The sequence below is a fragment of the Excalfactoria chinensis genome, chromosome 15 (assembly GCF_039878825.1).
Source record: "Excalfactoria chinensis isolate bCotChi1 chromosome 15, bCotChi1.hap2, whole genome shotgun sequence".
NCBI classification, from domain to species: Eukaryota; Metazoa; Chordata; class Aves; order Galliformes; family Phasianidae; genus Excalfactoria; species Excalfactoria chinensis.
Window position 1 is genome coordinate 11,359,425 of NC_092839.1, and position 19,237 is coordinate 11,378,661.

General features: G+C 43.4%; 2 protein-coding genes across 2 annotated transcripts in view; one reads left to right on the forward strand and one right to left on the reverse strand.

Annotated features, from left to right (window-relative positions):
• The window catches only part of LOC140259329 (uncharacterized), a 51,426-nt gene that overhangs the window by 10,694 nt on the left and 21,495 nt on the right, over positions 1-19,237 (forward strand). Inside the window, exons 2-4 of the mRNA XM_072350541.1 lie at positions 1,971-2,141; positions 17,332-17,479; positions 17,930-18,162. Coding sequence (XP_072206642.1) covers positions 18,127-18,162 — 36 coding nt within the window. The 5' untranslated portion in view covers positions 1,971-2,141; positions 17,332-17,479; positions 17,930-18,126. The remainder of the gene's footprint in view (positions 1-1,970; positions 2,142-17,331; positions 17,480-17,929; positions 18,163-19,237) is intronic.
• On the reverse strand, positions 7,432-12,288 carry MC3R (melanocortin 3 receptor). Its single transcript, XM_072350542.1, has one exon. The coding sequence runs from the start codon at positions 10,802-10,804 to the stop codon at positions 9,827-9,829; it is 978 nt and encodes a 325-aa protein (XP_072206643.1). The 5' UTR covers positions 10,805-12,288; the 3' UTR covers positions 7,432-9,826.

Here is a 19,237-nt window from a genome sequence, read left to right on the forward strand (position 1 = left end):
CTCTACTTGGATGCAAGCTGTGTGCTAGTTCTAGTTCCTCATCCCTTTGCAGTCTGTATACAATGCTGAGTACTTAAATTAAGGATGCTCTTTGGGGAAAAAGGTTGAAAAGAGAAGGCTGTGGCAGCTAGGGGACAGTGCATGAAAGCAGAGCATTAACTGCAGCAAAATGATCAGTTTGGTTGCAAAAAGAATAATGAACACTGTAGAAAGCAGGTGCAGTGGTAGATTATACAAACATACATGGATGTTGTGCGGTGCTCAGAATCAAGACACCTTAAGGGAACCTCACAGAGGAATGCCCAGAAGATGTGCACATCCACCTTCATACCTATTAATCTCCTTTCTTGAGACTTCTATGTATGTGTGTGGCACAGGATAGTGGGTCAGAAGATTAAGTCACCACTTCTTTGCATCACTTCTCTAGTAAAGCTTTGTCATCCGCAGGGATGGGGATTTCAGGGAGAGAAAGGGTCTCGTTATGACCTTGGTTTCAAATAAGACAGAAAATCAAAATCCCCATTTTTCTCCCCACACTTTCATCACAGCATCAGGGTAACAATCATTGCAATGATACTGGTGGCAAGAAGTCTGCTTCAGAGCTTCCCCATTGCAATGGGAATCTGGAGACGGTTCTAAGGCTTAAACTATTGTAAAAGGGAACAGCTACATGCTGCTTCAAGAGCTGCCTTCAAAAACTATAAATCCAAACTCATTCTAATGTCAATTGCGCCGAACTACATACTCAGCTAATTGCAAAGCTTTTAGCTATGTTGGTTGTCCATGCACTGCTTACTTCTCTGCCCAGGAGTCCCAAATTACACATAATGGAAAAAATTAAAGCATTAAATGGTTACTGCAAGTGGCTGAGATTGCAGCCTGCCATAACATCTCTTACGTCACCTGCACAGGAAACAAAAAATGTTTTTGTCTGGGACGTTTCCATTCACCTACAAGATATCAGGAAGGCCTACCACTCCACTTTCACATGCAAAATTGCTTATCTTTGAATGCTACAAAATAGAAAAAGAGGTGTTGTTTTTTTTCCTTAGAATTCGTTTGTGATTCTGAAAGACCTCAGAAATCTATACTGAAGTACTGTGCAGATTAGTGAGTAAAAAGATGGAGAAAAGTAACAGATAACTCAGTGTTGGTGGCTAACTTTTTAAGTTGCATGCTTTGAAATACAGTTTGGTGGTGGAGGGTCTTGTCACTGGGAGGGAATGAGGGCTCCTCAAAGGAGGGGATCCACAAAGGGACAGGGACACAAAGCTGCTCCCTGCTGAGGGAAGGCCTCTGCTGGTGTAAGCAAAGCCAAAAGGTTGTGCAACAGAACCAAATGGCTGCAGATATTTCCCCATCTGTAGTTTTTCATAGTTATTGATGTAGTGTTTGGCTTGAAGGTGCCATGAAAAGTCTTCTTTCACCACATATGACATGAATTATTTGGAACTCCTGGAAAATGGAGTAATCAAATTGGACTGGTCTTAAACTATCTCTTGCAGTACTTTCAGCACGATATATTCACCACTTATTACTCAGGCCTTTCCCTTTTGCATTATCAATATCCTGAAGGTGACATCCTGCACATTCACTTGGTGGTACTGCTGGGCTCCCCATTCTGCACTGCTCTCAGAAGTTGCTGTTTGGTAGCAGTAAGAACAAAGTCCTCCTGCTCCTCCTTATAAATGAAATGTCCTGCAGTTTGAGAGACTGTAGGAAAGCTGTTTTCATTTATAGAAATGGCAGTTAATCTGCCTTGTCTTTCTTCTTTTAGTTATCTGGAGAAAAATGTAACAGAACAAAACATTTCAAGTGCATCATGGCATACCTTATATGACAGCATCTCTGAGATGAGCCGGTTAGCAGGGTGGCACGGTGTGAGAAAATTGGATGACCTCCTTCTGCTGTTCAGAAACAACACTGTGAGCCTCGCAGCATCTGTTTGGTGGTTTTTTTTTGCTTTGCAGGAGTGTCCCGGAGAGAAAATGATCATCTGTTGTCAAAAAGTAACACCTTTTCTAACAAGAAGATTAGAATTAGAAGCACAAACCTGGAATTATAGCAGCATGTTATAAATGAGAGCAGCTGGAGCACAACCAGCCCACAGATCTTTGCTTCAAGAAGAAAGTATGGGAAAGGTAAGGCTGATATCTACCAACACAGCAAACGCTGCTCAGACAGAAATGACTGATGAGAATAAGAAATCCTGATGTGTTAAAAATGTCTTTGCTCCTATCCATTCCTCGTGGACATCTCTCTTACAGTATTTGGCTGCAGGCAGTTTTGTTTGTTTCAGAAATGTGTTGTTGAAGAGCAAGAAGAGTTTTTGACAGTAGGCTGGAGAGGCCATTGGCAGCAAGGTGCAAGAGCCCTGAGCACAACAGCTTTTCAGGAGAGGGTTTTTAATGAGTAGGATTTTCACTTCTACTAATAATTATTTCTTTGGGATTGAGCGATGTTCTCAGGATTATTTTTTTTTACTGTTATTGGGAGTTATGTGAAGGTCTGAAGCTAGTCACTGTAATGGGAGCTACATTCTGCTCATACAGCATATGAAAAAGCCCTGTCGGTATTTCACAGCGTGGTGCCAAGAAATCCTCAATTTTCATGTGCTTGACTGTAAGAGGTAATTTATCTGTGTTGTTTTTTTGTAATTAGAAACTTCTCTAATCATCATTTAATGTACAGTGTGGTATCCAATGGTTATTATCCTATTCACTCAAGTGACTCTCTGGTGGTGGCTTCTGTCTGAACCCGAGCTTCTTGTCACATCTAGATTCAGGATGGCTCCACAGCCTTCCTGCCTTGAATGGAAGTAATTATTCAACCAAAATATATAAACTTTTGTTATTATGTCAACATACCCACTTCCTGCTGAGTATTAAACTGAATTATTCCTGGACTGCGCACCAGAAATATGACTAATAACTGATACAGAAGATAGCAAATGAAGGCAAAGTAATAGTAATTTTTCATTTGAATTGCAGCCAAATTGGCTGTTTTGCAGTACATGGCTACGGCAATTATATGTTGTTTTGCTTCCTAATGCTGATTTGCTTCCACAGCTTATGAGCACGAATGACAGGGAAACACTCGCACAGTTGTTTTCTCTCTGAGCACCCCTGGCCAGGTGGAGAAGGCAGCCTGCCTGAACTGCTGACCAGACCTGCTTGAACACAGCCCATCTGTAAGGTGATGCTTTTGCTGAGTGCCTCTGGCCTTGCCGAGCTGCCCGTGGTATTGCTGTGGTGCACTGCAGTGGCTGCACATGGCTGAGCTTTGGGAAACCACGCAGGCCAAAAAATGCAGTGTATATTGAAAGCTGTCATCTTTGCCAGGCTTCAACAAGCAGCATTGGGAGCTCAAACTGCAGGTTTGTGCTCTGCTGTGGAGCTGTGCCAAGCTGCTTGAAAGGCCTTTCACTCCTTTTGTTATTGCAAAATAGGATGTTGAGCTCTTTGGAACAGCTGACCTGCTGGGTTAAGTTTGCAATCAAACCACCCGGGGGATGTTCAGCAGGTCCAGTTTGGTTTTGCTCATGGTCAACTTACTCAGTGCTTTTAGGACTCAATGTTCCCAGAAGTCTGAAGAAATTTTGCCCCTGCGTGCCTTTAAATACACAGAGGAGCTCAAATGGAGAAAAATCAAAGGGGAAATTGCTTTGGTATTCTGATCTCTCCACTAGAACAGTTGTATTTTGTAGATCCACAAAATAAGATGATAACATTTTAATCAGCAGTTGGATTAACAGAGGCTCTAGAAAAGATCAGTTGAAATTTAAGCTTCTCAGAAGAGCCAGGTATTATTAATCTAAGTACATTGCAGATCACCCTCTGCCGCTTTGTCTTAAATTGATCACTGTAAAGCCATGGATCTCATTCGTTTTTCTCGTTTTGATTCAAACTAGACAGATGTAACTTAAGGCAGAAGAATGAGGATGACTGAATTCTTGCTGAAGAAACACAAACAAGTTCCACTTCCATACGTGCAAAGAACAAACCTGACTGCTTTCCTATGAATCGTCACTGAGTGGTTCAAACTGTGTCCTCATAAGGAAAACCTGTGTGTGTGTAAATACATGCACATTACATAACATTACACAAAGTTCCATCTCCTCCCTTATTCAGAATCTGATGGCTTGCTGCTCTTTGAAGTGGCGGTTTTGATCATGAGAAGATTCCGCTGGCTGTTTACAGAGCTCTCTCAATGTACCCATCTCTTCAGGAAGAGAAACGCCATCATCTTTGGTGCCGTGCACCCTTACCAGATTCCATACAGATAGAACAGTGGGTGGGATATTAGTGAAGTAATTTTCTAAATGGCAATATTTGTGTAGATGCCTTGGGAACTATTTTCCTTTCCTGATGAGCAATTATGCGGCAAATTGGGAGTAATTGCCACATTAGAAGTAAAGTATTACTTCAGTATATTGGAATAATTTTTAATTAAGGAGAACTACCACGGGGACTGTATTTAAGAAAACAAACCACACAACTGTCACACAGCTACCCCAGGAAATGCTTTTCCCTGAGTGTCTCTGGGCTGTTTCAATCCAGAAAATACAATTCCTGAGCAAAATATCCTCCCTGCCAGCTCTGCTGCTTTTACTATTTCACATTAATTCAAATTCACACTTCCCCCCCAACCCCTCCCCAATTTCTACCTGAGCTTTGTAGAACCTTCAAAGATGGAAACTTGAGGTTGGTATGTTTTGGTGCTTAAGTAAGAAATCCTGCAGTACTAATTAAGGTTTTTCTGATCTACAAGATAAAAATAAGGCAAACAAAGCCTCATCCTCAGGTCTGCATTCCTAAAGCAAACCACTGAGTGAAACTGATTGCCTTTCACAGATTGCTCTTCAGATAATTGAGCTGCTTTTGAACATCCCTCCTACATGGGGACTTTCAGTACTTTCACTACTCTTCAGCTCCAGAAGCTGCACTTAGGTCAGAACATGGTGTTTAAAATCCTTCATGTCTGAGATAATTAGTTTCTTTTTGAATACCTTTTCATTAAGAGAGAGTGCATTGTTTTCCACTGTACAAGCATTGTCACACAGGATTTGCATGGGTGGCTATTTCTCTCCAAGTAATGTTGTCATTTGGTCTTTGCTACCTTAAGGACTGAAGTTTTAAGGTTATGTTGGGTTCTCGTGCAACCCTTACAAGTACAATGTGTTCTAGCTCACAACTCCAGAATTCTACTCACTATTGAATGGCTAATTTGGAAAGGTAAAGATCTGCAGAGCTGTATGCAGATTCACTTTACTTACCTGGGGTAGAGATCAAAACCAAGTTGTTTCCAAAATCTCTGCCCTGTTTTATTGGTCCCTGATCATGGATCAGTGTAACCAGCACTCACCTCAGCAAAACCAGCAATTAGATGAATGTGTTCCAGTTGTGCCTACCAGCAGGCCCTGCCTGCTCCCTCTGTAGCCAAAGAGGAGAGCAGCTCTTGGCATGTCTGACAAAGCAGTGTTCTAACTGGAATTTTCTGGACAGTGTGCAGAAGCCTTCAGTGACCGAGGAAGACACTAAAATAATCACCCTGCTCATGCCATTAGCTTTTGGGAACAGCCACCATCATGCAATAAGATATTACAAAAGAAACAGAGGAGTTAATTGCAGCCACAGCTAACGAAGCCCTGGGATGGGAGCTCATGCTGCAGCAGGGGAAGCACTCTCTTGATGCTTTTATTCCAAATCACACTTAGATGCTTTTCTCAGCATGCACTCCAGCTGCTTTAAGCTACGTGTGCTGACATTCATGCAAAACTCTGTTAAGGTATAATATGAACCCCCAAGGAAATGAGTGCTAATAGACCCTCACTGCCTTTCCTCATCACAGGAAACAACTGTTCAGAAGGGTGCCCCCAGCTGCTCCTTTCCACCACTTTGATTATCTGCTCGCTCACACAATGTAAGGGCCCCTTTGGCTACAGTGTTTCAGCAGTGAAGCTTTTGAAGGTAGACAGACCCTGAAACTGCTGCCCAACTGCTTGTGCAAATGGGGACTGTGATGAGTAAGTTAGCGTGGATAGGAAAGTGTAACAGCAGGTGCATGAGGCTGAGGGTCTGCAACGGTTTGGCCTCACCTGCAGCTCTTGGTACCTTTGAGGAGCTGCAGGTCTAAAGAAATGTTTGTTCCTTATGATACATGTGGATTTGCCCACGTTTAATTCATGTTAATATGTGAACGCAGCCCCACATCCATTATGCTTGGCCTCTGGCTTTATGATTCACTTGCAGCTTACCCCCAGAGTGCATCCTCACAACTGTGGTAATTACATCAGTAATGGGTTGAAAGTATCATGCTGCTTATTATACCCATTGCAGTGAAAGAGAACTGTTCTATATGTTTTACGTTTCCTAGAATATTTATTTCTGACACTGACTCAATAGAAGAGTATAGAGCACACTAGAAATAGCAGCAATTAGTGCTTGAAGATGAATACTGGCTGTTTATGATTTATACAGACAGTTGAAATGGAAGAACTGTGGGTTTGAGGCTCTTCAAAGTAAGTCTGACTTTATAAATGCCTTCTTATTCATAATCACAAGAGAAAGAAATACCTGCAATTAAAATCTGTTTGCTTTTCATAAACAGAGAAATGAAATACATGTTCCACATGGTTTATTGTAAATGTTGTAGTTGAAAAACCCCCAGAATTTCAGAACTGTTTACAACAGATATTTAGCCCTGGCACAAGGAGTAACTTATCAGCACAACAGATAATATTAAGTGTGCTTTGATTGCCTGCACCAGAAATGCTGAGTCAAGGCCTGAAGCAGTGATAGAGCACCAGGTGGGGAGGCAGGACCAACCCAGGGCAGCTCAGGTGTAAGCAGTGCAGCTGAGTGATGGAAGGGCTGCAGCCAGGATCCACCACTTCCAGCCCTCATTTAAGGGTTGGCATACATTTCCTGTTAGGGATCCTTATGGTTATGTCTTCTTTTGGAGGTAAGCAGTTTTGTTTTGTTTTTTCTTTCCTCAATGAATTTGCACTAACTGCATCTTTAAATGAAGGGGGGGGTGTTATCTCTGCCATTTCTTGTCCTACTTAAAGGGAAACAGCAGACACCTTGTGAACCCCAAATCCATCCTTGCAGGGGCTGTGCCTTTGGTGCCCAGTGGTGGGAGAAGTGCTGGCGGGGTTTGTGGGTTCTTTGCATCACATCTGCATGCAGGATGGAGGAGCTCCTTTTCTCACTCCTGTCTCTGTTGCTGCTATGCACAATGAGGAGGGTTGTTTTTTTTTTTTCCCAGTGTTGAACTCTATTTCTAATCTTGTGAACCAGATCACACAGACTGTGGTTTGACATGGAGTGGTGCTCCAGGAAAAGCAAACACGATCCTGAGTGATGTCTTCAGACTGCTTTATTCAACAGACCTTTTTATTTATTTTTTGCTCAAATGTGCAGCACAGCATGAATCAAAGTCTCATCTCAAATTGTGTTTAAAAAGAAAAATAAGGCATGAGGCACAAGAAGAGCTAAATACACAATAACCTGAGGCAGGAAATCATGGCAAACCATGCTCTGTAGAATTAAGGTACATAATAGTGACAGCAGGTAGGGATTTTTACAAGTAGGTATAATTTTGCACAGTAAGGAAAGGTCTGTTACAAGATACTCTGTGCTGATTTCATCTTAATGTACCGTATCTGCTGTTGCAAAAACCAGAGCCAACAAAACAGGTTTTACTACTGCCCAGCTGTGATTTGTGAGATGCAGATATGGGCTGAAAGCACTCAGCTTGAGCTTTCTGATGGTTGTTGGGATTTTTTCTGGTTGCCACCTGAACCATGGCAGAAATGCCATCTATACCTGTTCTGCTATGTGCCCAAAGGACCTTGGTGTGGGTTGTTTGTTTTTAACAGTTCTTTTATTTTAAATGTATTCATGAAATTAGGTGAGTGGTGGAACAGTGGGAATGTTGGGGAGGTGGAAGGTTGGGGAATGGCTTTATGGGAGGAGATGAAAACTTGGGAATTTCAGGTGTGATCAGAGTGCAAGGGAAATGGTGAACGTGAGGTCGGTTTGGGCTGATGAGCAGAATGGGGTTGGAGCAAAGGGAGAGATGGTTCTTGACCCTATGAAAATGATAAGCTCCACAGGATTAGAACGTTAGCATGCCTTCTATACGTGTTGTAGGAGAATAAAGCATATTCAAACAAATATTCTAGGCCAGTGTGTGGACTCAGTGGGACATGTCTTTCCTGTGGGCAGTGAGAGCAGGGTCCAGGGGCCAGCAGTAAAATCCCATCAGCTGGGTGGGGGCTGGGCCAGGCCATGATGCAGATCTGGAGGAAGGAGGGACTGGGAGGCTCTGGTCTGCAGGACTGACAATGAGAGCCCCAGAAATAACAGCCCAGCAATTGCAATGAAAGGAAGAAATGAGAGAAAGGCTTACATTCAAATGAGAGCTTTTAGCCGCTTGAAAGCAATAGACTTTGTTTTCCTGAGGGTTTCAGGCAACTGCCCTTACTAGAAGCAAGATATCAGAAGGCTGCTAAGCAGACTTTAACATGGCTTAGAGTTTTCTTAGTGTGGCACTGTGATGATAGCAACACAGCCTGTACATTGTAATACACACAACTCATGTCTGCCTTTGCTCGGTTATGAGATGCTACTCGAGTGCCTCTCATGTGGTTTTTTTTCCTACCAGAAGCAGAGGAACAGACTGAACTAGTATAGCTGAAGATGTGTGCTTTTCATGCCAACGACTTGCACATAAAAATGACTGCAAAGGACGTGTTGATTTCAGCACAGGAGTGTTCATCCACTGATGCCAGGTTAAAGCTCTTTAAGTATAAACAGACTGACCCAGGACATACACCAGTCAGTGCACAGAGCCACATCTGCCTGTTAGCAGGTACCTCACTCAGCCAAACGGCTGCTTCCAAAGAGTCTGTGTAGATTTACTGCAGCTTTGTGTTAAGTGATTTGGCATTTTAGCTATTCATTATATTCAGCTCTGTCTTCAGACCTCCCCCGGATTTGGAAATTCTCAAGGGAGGAATATCACTGGATAATAATTATCAACATGAGACATCTGATTTATCAGCATACCAAATACATTACTCAGTGCAAGCCGCTTTCTCAAAGACTTCTGAGGATATAATACCGCTATCCCACTATAAGGAATGGAATTGCCATCTTCAAACGAGTCACTCTTGCCCATCAGCTGTGTAAATCAAACTGTCACACAGTCGTTCGTTCTCACTGAGCTGACTTTACAGAAGCCATAGTTCAGTGCTGGGGATGGTTTGCTTCCATCCTTTTAAGACTTTTCTTGATTGGCTTTATAGCAAGCAGCACAAATGTCAGCCTGTTCCTTTATTAAAAAGTGGCGACATCAGAGCAAAGCTGCCACCTCTCCGTGTTCTGATTTGATTGTGGGTGAGTAGCTTTCCAGAGAGGTTCCTAAGGGAATCTTTTAAGAAGCACTGACTTCACTGATAGAGGCACAGAGATAAAGCAACAGGTGCAGATGGAGGAGACAGACGGAATATTATCCCATTCTCGGTAGGGTAACATTCACTTTCAGGATTCTTTTTTTCCTTATTTCACATATATTTTTTTCCATCTATTTTGCAAGCTGCTTTGGACTTCGCTTTGTTACGGCTATTTAAATAGCTTCAAATCATTTAGTTGAATCGTTTCACCTTGAAAAAGCATAAATCAAGGCATTCAATAGAAGCTTTTTTCCTGTGCCCTTTCTTCAAGCAGTGCTTTAAAATGAAGCTGCTATGTATCTACGTCCACGTACACATTCATACACCTACTGTATGCTTCCTCTGCTCCCACACAAAGCCAGGAGCTCACAGCATGCACGGTCCCACGCTTACACTATAGCAGCAACATACTATTTCTTTGAAAGTCTTCCTCATCTCCAGGCTCCGGAAGGCATAAATGAGCGGATCGATTACAGAGTTGCACATTATCAAGACCAGGTAAGTATTGAAATGTGAAGTGTAGCAGACACAGTATGGATTCATCGGGCAAGAAATGATGAGAATGAGGTGAAGGAAGAAAGGCGCCCAGCAAACAATGAAGACACCCAGCAGTATTGTGATGGTGACTGCGCCCTTCATGCAGGTCCGCTGGGACGGCACCCCATCCACAGGGAGGGCTGCGATGCGCTTCACGTGCAGGCGTGCAAACAGGAACATGTGAACGTAAAGGGAGGCCATGAGGAAGAGCATGGTAAAGAACATGGTGATGAGACAGACAATGACCGTTTTGCTTTCCGAGTAGGCAATGAATATGATGCCGCAGATGATGCAGGCGATCCAAATGAGCACGATTAGGGTTAAAGCTTTCTTCACAGTCATGATACTGTGGTAACGGAGAGCATAGAAAATAGTAATGTACCTGTCAATGGCTATAACCAAGAGGTTGCAAATTGAGGCTACCAAAGAAATGCATATCATTGAGTCAAAAACATTGTCCATGTGCTGAATGAAGTGGTCATCAATGACCAAATAGCCGCTGCTCAGGATTGCAATCATGATGGTCTCCAAGGCATTTGACATGCTTACTAACATATCTGCCACAGCCAAGCTACAGAGGAAGAAGTACATGGGAGAATGCAGGTTTCCATTCTTCAGCACTGCGAGAATGACGAGGATGTTTTCCAGCAGGCTGATGATCCCTAAAGTCAAGAAGACCTCAGCTTTTATGAAGACCTGCTCACAGAATCCATCACTGCTTCTGTTGCTGAGAATTGAGTCATTGACGTCCTCGGTCACGTTAAGCAGCACAGGCTGAAACGAAAAGGCAAAGTGTGTGCTGTTCATGGTCAGCCAGGTTTGCAGGAGATGACAGAGCCGGCAGAGCAAAGCTTAGAAGAAGCAAAGAAAGAGGGGGGGAAGAAGGGAAAAAGAGAAAAGCAAAAGGAAAAATATTTCCTTCCAAGTCGCTGCGATGCACGTGGGGCAAAATCAAGCAGGAGTTCTCGTTGGTCACTTCTGCAAGCAGAAACCTAAAAAGGAGAATCTTCATTTACAGTGAGTCTCGTGTCAGTCCCAGGCTGCTGCTCTGCCTCGGAAGGAAGCGAACTCAAAATCGGGCATCAAGCTGCTTTTTCCGAAGAGAGAAGCCAGCAGCAGCACGATGCCGGCTCTGAAACCGCTGCCGAAAGCCCCCGCTGTGCTGCCGACCGGGCTGCTGCAGCTCGGGGCTTCGATGGTAAGAAAGGTAAAACAACGAAAAACCGACAAAGATCCCCCAAGGGCTTTATACACGTGTGAGGGGGAAACCAACTCCTACTCCATCCTCCTCGCTGAGCAGCGGCCACTGCCGAGCGGGCGGCTCGCTGAGTGACAGCGCGGCTCGGCGCGGCGCAGCCCGAGTAGCGCCCCCTGCTGGCTGCAGCCGCCGCTGCGCGGTGCGTTCGTCCCGAGAGGGGAAGGTGCCACCGGATGGTTCGGGTTTGTTTATTTTCGTTCCTAAATTCGCTCACAAATGAAGCAAAGCGCAGATGTGTATCTCCGGCTCCTGCTAGTTGATTCTATGGGGTTTTTATCCTCCTCCTCCCCCCCAGCTTCAGAAGCATGCTGTTGTGTGTAGGCAGCAAAGGGTTTTTCCAGGTGGGCTGGAGCCCCAGCTGCTTACTTATTTGGAAGTTAATTTGTAGCTGAATTCACTCTCAGACAATCCGTGGTAGTCCAGTCTTCAAGGATGGGGTTCTTCAAGTTCAATTGCCTCTTTTTTTTTCTTCTTCTATTGTTCAGTTTGTGAGAATGGAAATGTAATGTTGGTCTGGTTTCCTTGGAAGCATGTCCAGTGACATGAAGTATTCCTGCCTTCCGGCTTCATTGCACTTGAGCTTTGCTGTTGTCACCTGAATATCTACAAAGTCTTATTTGTTTTTTAACTCAGAGTACGTGGTTATGTGGCACTGCTCTGATATCAGGCCCTTTTAAACAAAGATTCTTCTAGTAATGCTCGTGGGCAGTTCAGTTGAGCACAATGCTATGGGATGGATGGGTCTGAGACTGAGCAGTTCTGGGACTGCCCCAGTTTCAGCCCTTTGCACCCTTGGGCACCAGTTCCAGAAGAGCTCCCAAGGGGGGTACTTCTACTGGGGAAAGAATTTCTGGTTCCATGGAAGGATGGGAGGAACAGCTTCTGTCTGTGGGAAGAAGTACCCACCATTGGGGCAAAGTCTTCCTGGGTTTGGCTCTGGGTCACCTGCTGGTGTAGGGGCATTTATGCTATAGGCTCCCACAAGAAAACCAATTCCTAGGAGTATTTTGCAATTTGAACTAATAGAATCCTATCTTCCCCATCTGGTTGGCCGCAGCAATGGGCTGCACTACTTGTGTTAGGAATTAAATGAAGTTGTTACTCCAGTTAAAATGCAAAACCAGATTTGAGTCATGATCAGTATAAAGCATGTATGAATCATTATATGATGTATTGTTTTGAACATGATGGTTTCATCCATAAATAGCCATCAGCTGGAGAAATGACTCAAAGGCAGAAAAATCCAGCAGAGCTTGCAGCTGAATCTTTCTTCAAGGGAAACCTGGCAGGTGTTTTTGACAGGGGCTTCTTTCTTCTACAAACACCTACTACTTTGTTTTGTTTAATAATAAAACACACACACACACACACACGCAAAACCCACGACAGAATAGAACTTTTGCTTACAAGAAGTTCAATTACATGCAGGAGGAAGAATAGATAAATTGTAAAAGGAGGCAGAAAAGTGAAGGAAGCTCAGCCAGATCCAGTCCTGGGAGTCCAGACACGAGGGCTGAGGTGTACTGGGAGTATCCAGATTGACTGAACACGATCTCTAAGGCATGACTCTCTTCTTTGTTTCATGGTGCTTCAGCCTTGGACTGTTCTGCTCAGCTGACCAATTCTACTGCTTTTGCAGAGATATAATTACTGATCACATCCATTGCAATGCTAAAATGGACAGGCTGCTCTAATAGTCACAATAATATTTTCTGGAGATGCAGCTACAGGAGAGTTTGCACTTTTTTGGAGTGGACTTGCTCAGTTTCCATTCAGCTCTGGCTGGAGCGAGGAGCAGGCTGCCAGCCTTTGTGCTTAGTGAGAGAAGGGAGGTCTGGTAGTGATTGCAATGAGGTGGCTTTCAGATGAGTATTTTATAATTGCAGCCAGTTAGCAGGTTTGTTTAACCAGACTCAACTTTTGGAGGTTATATGCAATTTTCCTTCTCACCCAGGTACAAAAGGAGACAAAGCAGACCTGATTGCAAAGCACTTAGCAGCACCTGCAGGTGCTTTGTCATGTTCAGTGGATTTTAAGTGCTTCAGACTGATAATACTGAGCATCAGTTTTGTCCTCTAGTGTACAGGTTGAAAGACAAGCAGACATGATTGAGCCAGCTGCATTCAGCTTCATCAGTGCCAAGAATCCCTGGAGTATTTCCGTTGTCTCTCTGGAAAACACTGCAGCCTTTGTGTTCATAAACCTCCTTGTCCTGCTGTGCTGGGGCTGAGCACTGTGTACGCTTGACTGTCCAACCCCTGTTCATCTAATGCAGCTGGCTGCCCTCCTTCCAGGCCCCGTAGGTGGCCGTAAGACTTTGGATACAGACAGAGTTCAATGATATCAGGTGTTATGTGCAGATGATACTGGGAGAGAAGCAGGATGGCCTCCATTTATTGCTGTGCTTGGAGTCCCACGTTGCTTCCATCCAGGTTAAATGCACAGATAAGGACAGCAAAAAGAAAACAAAAACTAGACCAGGAAATCAAATCTTTCTTTCTGCTACTATTAAATGCTGAGTCCTAAGGATGCACCACGTGCTGGACTTGTTCTCAGCTGCTCTCATGCCTGCTGAAGTACCAGCTGTGGGCTGCTTAAAATCGTATCTATGTGTGCGGCTGCCCATCTGAAGGATACAAAAGAAGCATCCTTGGCAGACAAAAGAAGAAAAAAGAGGAAAAAGAAACTGTGGGGGAAAACAGTCACAATAAAAAGTGGCTTTTCATTAAGTTCTCCTTTCAGAGTATGGGACTTTCCTGAATCCAGTGGGAAACTGCCATAGTAGTTTCCTCTTTCTGGCTCTGGATGAGAGCTCCCAGGCTGTTTCACGCAGAACATATCCCTTAATTTTAACCATCAATTAAGCCTAACTTTTGCCTTGTCGATTGGGTCCAAGTCTTTCCTATTCTGTTCTTTCGGTGTTCAGCAGATGTGACCTCAATGCCATCCAATGGCTGTAAATAGAAACTCATCTTCAATGTTTTTTTACCTGCATCCTCTTTGTAAATAGTTTCTAGAACAGAGTGACACAACCTTTGGTTAGTTCTTATGATTAAGCAGTAACTAGGACTAGTAAAAGCCTATGTGCCCATTAAACCAACTCTGCAGGTACAGTCATGCTGGTGCCCTTCACCCTTCAAAGGCAAAATGAGATTTAAATGAGAGGGTTGGAACATTTCCCTTCTCTGGATTCTGAGAGTTGTGGTGTAAGCTGTGTATTTCTTGCCAAACTGTGCTGCCTAAGAATGGAATGTTTGCTGTTAGAATCATCTGTGTTTGGAAAGGCAAGTAGTGTTAGAAAGCAAATGTAATGTGTGAAACCTGGTATCTATTTGTCACTAAAGGCAGGAGTTGATGCCTCATTAGACTCACAGCATTTCTTGTTCTTTTTTTCTTCTTCCCCCACTTCAAATGCACGAGGTCATTTACACGTCTTTCCTTGTATTTATTGATGCACAGTGAGGTGTTTCTGAGTAGCACATTTTCCCCTTTAACACGAGAAAAAAAGCTGACATTTAAGTTTTTGTTTGTACTGAATGTTGCTTTGATAAGGAAAGGTATAAGGAAAAGTGAAAAGGCTGCATCCATTTCCCACCTTAACTTCTGATAGATTAATTAGATTTCATTTGCAATAATTAGATGTCATTTGAATTCACCAAGGACGCTTTTGCTGATGGATTAGAAGCTTCTGAAGATGCTGTGCAGCCTTGCTGCTCCTGGCACGGGGAACAGAAAGGATGCAACATTAAACATATATAATGTGTGTATAAGTGCTAGGGATATTACACCCATACCTGGTGAGCTACCATTCCTTTACTGGTTAATTAGATGCCAAAGCAGGAGGAATGAAATACTTCCAGCATTCTGCGGTGAATATGATGAGATTTTGTGGCTGCCTTCCAAATCTAGGGTGTCTAACTCCTGTATGTTTTTTGTTTCAAACTTCGTTGCTAGCCCACTTTTCTTACCAGCTGAGATAAGGGTAGTGTCTGGTGCCATCTTGTGGGCAGCCTTTGTTACTGTGAACTCAGGAGATCACTCAAAATGAAGATCTGTTTTCAGAAGTGTGCGGGCTCTCCTCTTTCCTCTGACTGGTGGCAGTGAACTGCTACCAAAGGCAGAATAGTGACAATTGAGAATATTTGCTTTTACAAAATAAGACAGAAAATCCCACAAAAAGCCGAGAAGGCCCCAGCCAGGCACCAGCTGTGCACCTCTTCAGTTTAATGGATGGATGCATCATCTCTGCCTCCCAGCTCCTAAGCTTCTTTCACCTCTGATGCAAAGAGCAAGAAGAAGAGTACAGAAAAGGAGCTTGTTGTCCTCATAATCCAACTGACTTCTCCAAAACCACCTGTTTCTCGGGCTTGGTTTCCAAGTCACAGTTATGTAGTGAACAGGACAAAGCTGTTCTTTTTCTTCTGTACAGAAAGATGTTTCAACTTCCAGCTTAAAGACTGTACGCTGACCCAGGAGAAGCGGAGCAGTACAGCACCGTGGGCCTGACTGATGGGCGATAATACTACAGTAACAACTGAGTATCACTAGATGTCACTCTCGAGTTGAATTTAACTTCGTGGTCTCGTACAGTCAGTTTTCATTTAAAACTGTTAATCTTCCATTCATCTCCCCACCTCCTTTATCTTCTTGCATGCAATGCACAGGGGATCTCTCGGTTCAGGGGAGCATCGTCGGTTGTGCATAAATATCTTTCTTGCATAAATATTTTCCTTGCCTTAAAGCAGGATCAGCATTGGGTCAAATAGAAATACCTAAAACGTGATGTGCCATCAATTCCTGTGCTGGGTTCTCACTGGGGGAAAGAGGAAAGGACAAAAAAAAAGCTTAAAAAATGGTTTCCTTCTGAAACGATGGGTTGGTTTTCCACTTTTATTCAGTACTTCCTGGCACAGTCGCTCCATCCATCACATCAAATGAAGAGGAGAATGTACATTTCAGCTCCAAATTTCACACCAGACCTTAATGCCACGAGGTTCTTTACTCCGTATCTCACACAGTTCCTTCCTGCACACATTAAGATAGTCTAAGACATGAGATTTGGAATTGCAACATGCTTCCCTTGGAGTAGTTGCTCTACTGCTTCTGGCACATCCATTCTTCCTATTCCCTTTAGGAAACAGAACTATTCTGTCTTCAGTTACTTGTATTTCCCCCAGTTCATTCTTCCACAGTTCACCACTGACACAACTCCTCACCTCACTTTCCTTCTATTACTGTCTCTGTTGGTTTGTAACCCTTTCCTGCACTGTATTCCTCCTCGCTGGAGAGTGGTTTGGTTAAGTAAAGGATGTTCCCATGTGTTTCCTGCAAAACAGAATCCTGGCATATGTTTGAATCAATTAACTTAGAAGAAGGAAAGAAAATTATTCCAGATCCTTTATTAAAGAAAGGTGTAATTAATGACTTCAGATTAATTGAAAACATTTGCTCTGAATGTAGCACTGGGCTCTGATCTGACTGATTGCTTCCTCGGGTACTTTGTAACCTCACAGAAAGGGCTGCTCAGCAGAGAGCGGAGGGAGGAAGACTGCCTGGTAACCGCAGAACCGTCATGAAAGAAACCTGTCATTTTCCCATTCTAAAACGTTCTACGCTGCCATAATCCCATTATAGAAAACAAGTTCCTCAGTTCTTCCTTTCCAAAAGAAAATGGTCGTTCCTCAGGGACTGACGTCTCTAAAGGGTGATATTACAGATTTCATTCCAGATGAATTAGTTGCGATTTTATTTTAACCAAATGGCTTCAGGTATCTGTCACAGGAACGTGCTTCCCATCATTTCACTTTCCACTTTAGTGGGGAATTTTCAATCTGTCATGCATGGCAGAGAGCAGGCAGAGCTGAACGCATCAAAGGACAGGCAGTCCTTTATGGGATATTTCTTTGCAAGGGGCTGGATGTAGTTGAGCCATGCTACTTTTTTGCCCTTTGTTAAGCTAATGTTCTGTCAGAGAGTAGGACGTATTTTTTAATTAGAAACATTAGCAATTTGAAATTTGTTTTTATTACCGTATATTGACCTTTCTTTTAATTAATTCTTTAATTAATTCACGCAGTGATGCAGAGCTGGGGCAGCCTGGATCCACAAGCAGTCTCTTGGCTGCCCCTTCTGAACGGAACATCTCAACTTCCTCTTCTTCTACTTGTAAAATCATTTCCAGTGCTGTGCACAAACTGAAATGAGACCCACCTGCCAGATGTCTGGTAAGATGTCAGGAATGGCTTCCTGATAATTCACTCTTCCAATTGCTAGATTTTCTTCCTCCAATGCAGATCACAAAGGCAGAGTTTAAAGTGCTGCTGTTTCTTTACAGCCATCTTGTAAGAGAACCTGCAGGTGTGTTTGTGCTTTGATCCAACGTGCGTGTATTCATGCTGGAGTTTGAAGATGTACACTAACAGTAACTAACAGTGGCTGCTGTGCATGGAGGTGTGGCTGTGAAGATCAAGCTTTGCAATTGCAATTCCTCAGACAAACTTTTTTTACATCGAGTGTGGAATTTGTTTTGGGGAGGAACGTGTTGGTTGTTCAGATGGATGCAATGTGCAGCAATAGATCAGAACGTTGCTGTTCATGGCTCAGCGACTGCAGGAAGTCTCTGGAACGTAAATATCGGTTCAAGAAAAGCAAACAACTTCTTTGTCTTTTCGCAGAGCTGCCGTAAGGAAGTAATGTTTCTTTCAGTTCTCAGCATAAAGGGAAGTAAGGCTTAATAAAAACTGTGGGCTGCAAGATTTCATGAGAGAGGCAGAGAAAACAGAAGAGAGCGGTGCTGGGGAAAAGCAGGTTTGGTTAATGAACAGTTTGTAACCCAATGGGATGCTGGTGAAACAACAGAATCTCCACAGCCATGGATAACACCAGAACACAGGATGCTTTTTCACAGGTAAAGGCAGAAGCAGTGATGGCTCATGTGGGAGTGCTCTGTTGTGCATAATGGATGAGGTGGAGTGTTGGAGACTGACAGGGTCTTTGTATTTTGTTGGTAGGAAATTTGTAGTAGACTGTTTAATGCAATTGGGTACCATGTGGTGCAAGGTTGGGCTGGTTTAATAGATCAGAAAGCGTTTGTGGATGGTGGGTATAAAACTGTGTGTTTTTGGACTGGGTAAATGTGAAATGTGCAAGGGTTTTCTGACACAAAAAGGGGACAAAGGGAGTAAACCAGTCTTTCTGCTGCTGTGAGAGAGGAAGAATTTTCATAAGATAATAGGAGAGTGGTAAAAAAGAGTTTTGCATTGTAGGCAAATGCGGTTTTTGGTAATCATGTTGGTATTTGATCAGATTGACGTGCTAGAACTGAAAATACATCAACTTGCAGCAATACTGAATTTGTCAGAGCGTTCCTGCAAGATTTATAGTTTTTGTAGCGTTCTGCTCGAATGTATGAAAGTCTGGTGAAAGAAGTGGTGGAAAAGTCCCCTTTCCCTGGGAAGGCTGGCAGCACGGACTGGTGGAAAGTCCCCGGGTAAAGAGCAATTGGTGGAAGGAATGGGTGTGTAATATATAGGCTGAAGGTGATGGAGTGTTTGGTTCTGAGCATGTTCCCAGCACCGCATGGCTTTCAGTTCCTGTGTGCTTTGAGAAGAATGGGGGAGCTGAGGAGAATCCTGCCCTGTTTGCACAATCTGACTTTGCACTGAGAAGTGTGAGATGTTCATGGAAAGGTTTGTGAGGTGAGGCTTGAGGCAAACCCAGGGCGATGGCACAGTGAGAACAAAGCCTCTTTATTGCTCCCAGGGCTCTCACAGAGGAAAAAGGGCACAGGCCAAGTTTTTGCATTTGGTTCCCTCAACATCAATGCGTTTGGCTTTGGAAAATCTTGTGGAGGGCAGTGGAATAGGTCATGCAAAGAGCGAGTCATCTAGCGTGACAGATGTTAGTGATTTCACCTGAAGTAATAACAACTGAAATGTAATAAAACTGTGTGTCCCATCTTGCACTGTTCATCATACTGGCAT